Source organism: Plasmodium relictum (genome assembly GCF_900005765.1).
Source record: "Plasmodium relictum strain SGS1 genome assembly, contig: PRELSG_00_v1_169, whole genome shotgun sequence".
Taxonomy (NCBI): domain Eukaryota; phylum Apicomplexa; class Aconoidasida; order Haemosporida; family Plasmodiidae; genus Plasmodium; species Plasmodium relictum.
The window spans coordinates 1-3,970 of NW_021628851.1; the positions used below are offsets into that span (position 1 = coordinate 1).

General features: G+C 16.4%; 2 protein-coding genes across 2 annotated transcripts; both read left to right on the forward strand.

Annotated features, from left to right (window-relative positions):
- Positions 1-116: 116 nt before the first annotated feature.
- PRELSG_0016000 (Plasmodium exported protein, unknown function) lies at positions 117-845 on the forward strand (the record flags this gene model as incomplete). The annotated part of the gene is made up of 2 exons (XM_028677923.1): positions 117-314; positions 438-845. 2 exons carry the CDS (start codon positions 117-119, stop codon positions 843-845), a joined length of 606 nt encoding a protein of 201 aa, XP_028531364.1.
- Positions 846-3,755: 2,910 nt separating this feature from the next.
- Positions 3,756-3,953, forward strand: PRELSG_0016050 (Plasmodium exported protein, unknown function; the record flags this gene model as incomplete). The annotated part of the gene is made up of 1 exon (XM_028677934.1): positions 3,756-3,953. A coding segment is annotated over one exon (198 nt), but the record flags the coding sequence as incomplete, so codon positions are not given.
- Positions 3,954-3,970: the final 17 nt, after the last annotated feature.

Genomic DNA, 3,970 nt, shown 5'->3' on the forward strand with positions numbered 1-3,970 from the left:
ATGAATATTTATTATATTCATAGATAGAAATTAACTTAAATATACATAAAAAAAATAAGAATTACAATTTTTGTTTTTATATAAAATATTATTTTAAAATTTCTGAAAAATATACAATGAATATGACAACAAATATTATCTTAAATATTACTAAAAAACCTAAGCATTACTCCCATATAGATGATTCTTTTATTGCTTCTGATACTTCATGTTTAAAAGTATATTCTACAAGAGAGAAGATAAATAAATTTGTTTTTCCTATTAAATTTTTTTTATTTATTTTTTTAATTTGGATATTACAATGTTCTAATAACGTAATATAGTAACATTTAAAAATAATTTTTTTTAATATATTTAAATTTAAATTTTTTAATAAATTTTGATTTATATATAAAGAAATATTCATTTAAATACTGATTTTTTATTTCAAATTTTAGTGTACTTGTAGACCCATGGATACGAAATACACCTTAAAAGATAAATTTGATTTAAGAACTGCAAGATCACTAGCTGAAGGTAAAAGGACGGATGTAATAAAAACAAACTTACCAATAGAAATAGAACAAATGTGTTCAGAAAGAGATACAGAATTATTACAAGAAAATGTTAAAGAGAAAATAACAGACAATAAATTATTGTATAGAAATATTTTAAGAAAAATTTCTCTTTTTTCCATTGTAATTTTACCAATAGTTTCTTATATAATATCTAGTTTGGTATTTATGGATTCATTTTATAGTAATACGTTACTTTGTAGTTGCATATTACTAATTAGCATTTCTATTTTTTTTAATTCGCTTCATATTGTAGATTTATTGAAAGGTAAGAATAATTTTAAAATATAAATTAAGAGTATAATTATCCTAAAAATTATAGTGTTCTGGGAAAAATAAAATGGTATATAAAGATAAATAGTATCTTAATTATTAATGTAATCGGAATTATAATATTGAAAAACTATAAACTTAGTATCATTATTAGAAATTACTTAAGAATTATACGATTGATAAATAAGCATATATTTAATTACCATTTAACTAAACTTGTAAATTTCTTTCTTTAAATTTTTCCATTATATTACATATTTAGCATTGAATAGCATTTTTTCTTATTTATATTTTTTCATTTTTATATTTATTATTTAATTAAATGCTATATATTTGTTTATTTATGCATCTTTTTTGGAGAAATTTATTTTTTATTATACTGGTATGCATAATTATATAGGTATTTATGTTATTAATAAAGTTTCATTAATTTAAAGTTGTAGCATTTGAAAATAAAAGAAATTTATTATGTACTTCTATTTCTGAATAATATATATAACAAAAATAAATTACATCTTCTACATAACTAATAATATATTTTAAAATTATGGAAATTTTTATTCTTCCACTGCCAAGTATATGGATATTGTGTTATACATTAATTTCTTATTATATTTTAACATTAATTAAAATAAACATTATATTAATTTTTTATTTTTATTAATAACTCAATAGTTAATAAAAGTATATATTAGCCTGTTTCCGTGATGAACAGAGTTATATATTTACCTTGATATTTCAAACAAACGAAAATTAAAAATTCATAAAAGACGAATTGTTTTAAAATTTGCAAATATAACATATTGAACATTGATTTTTTTCCCTTTATATGCATATATTCATTTTATCTTTTTTTTTGTGTTATTTATACATAATTATTTTATTAATTTTTATAAATTTTAAATAAGTACATTTTCCATAGGGAATGATATGCATAGCAAAAAATTTTAAATAATCAAAGGGGATAAAACAAGTACATATAAAAAGAAGAAATACTCCTAAAATAAATAAGAATATCTGAATATATAATGAAATATTAGAAGATAAAATGTTTCATTAAGTTTATTATATTTGTGTTTATATGAGATGTTTATTATAAGTTATATATAGTTTATGCATGAATATTGATATATTTAAAAGCAATTAAATATTTAATTAACTTTAAATTTAACCTCTATATAAGAGAATTAATAAAACCCAATTAAAATTAATAGATATTTATCTACATGCCTTTTAATAATTAATTTGCTCAATACTCTACAAAAATTATTGAACATACATTTGATAAATCACTCAATTAATTATATTACATTTCCTTCGTATAATTATAATTTTAAAATAAATAAAAATGTAATATTTTGAATGCATATTTAAAACTTATATGATCTATCTATTTAAATGAATTTTACAATAATTCATTTATTATTATTTTACATAAATTCATTTAAATAGATAAATCATATAAGTTTTAAATATGCATTCAAAATTATATATAAAAAATAATAAATATTTTTTTGGAATTATTTAAATATCAATAGATGTTTTTTAATGTTTTTGTTATAAATGATCTATATAAATATAATTTTTAAAAAAAAAAAAAATACATTTTGAAATCACTATAAGCAATATAAATTTATTATATTACTCTATAACCTTTTTAATTTTTATTTGATTTATAAATAGGCATGTGCATTATCATATATCGTATAAAAAAATTATTACTTTTTGTGATTTTTTTAATACCAAAGCATTTTATTACTACTATATAGCATGTTTCATCTTTCTTAGTTTTTTTAAAAATGAGGGAACTATTATAGAATCTTTTTTATTATTTGATAAACATCATAAATTTTTTTTTCTTTCATATTAAAATTGTTATTAATTTTATTATGAAAATGTAGAGTCATATATCTTCTGTGCCATTTTTCTTGTAATATTAGAAATATATTCTATTAATAATTAATATAATACATTCTCTCTCCTTAAAATATTCATATTTTTATTTATTTTATTCATTTTTATTTTTTTTTTTGTAACCATATTTTATGTCTTGTAACAATTCATTTATTAAAAAAAAAATGATACATAAGAAACGTTTTTGCATGCTGCAATTTTTAACTTCAACTTGTTTCCTTCTAAAATGAAATTCTATTTTATTATATATATATATATATATATATGCTTAGTTATATCGTTGAGCTATTATAAAAAATCAAATTAAAATTGATAATATTTATACTAAAATAAAAAAAGTCATTAATCTTATTATCATTAAAGTTCATTTAATGTTACTTCTCAGAAAATTTTATATATTGCTATTATCTTTACATTTATAATTTAAATTATAATATATTTTATCTTAAATTTTATTTTTCTCTATAATATTACTGTTATTACAATTAATATTATACAATTGTAATTTGAAATATATAAATATCACTATAAAATCATTATCATTATTATATAAATGCATATAATTCTTAATTTTTTATTCATTTAGAAATTTTTTTTAGAAATTTTTTTTTTCTTAAAAAGTGAATAGAAACTTTACAGTACCTTAACCTTTATTTTTAGCAACAAATTATTAAAAAATTTGAATTTATTTATAATAAATATTTATTGTTTATATTTTCAGCATTTCATTTATATAATCAGTTATAATTATATTATTAAGTAATATTTTCTTAAAAATTTTCATGTGAAAATTTCAATATTATATTTATAAAACATATTTTTTTCATGAATATTTTAATATTTCTTATTTTTATTAATAACTTTCAAATTTTTATTTTTCTATTCCTTTTTTTAAAAAGTCATGAATATTTATTATATTCATAGATAGAAATTAACTTAAATATACATAAAAAAAATAATTACAATTTTTTTTTTTATATAAAATATTAATTTAAAATTTCTGAAAAATATACAATGAATATGATAACAAATATTATCTTAAATATTACTAAAAAACCTAAGCATTACTCCCATATAGATGATTCTTTTATTGCTTCTGATACTTCATGTTTAAAAGTATATTCTACAAGAGAGAAGATAAATAAATTTTTTTTTCCTATTAAATTTTTTTTATTTATTTTTTTAATTTGGATATTACAATGTTCCAATAACGTAATATAGTAGCATTT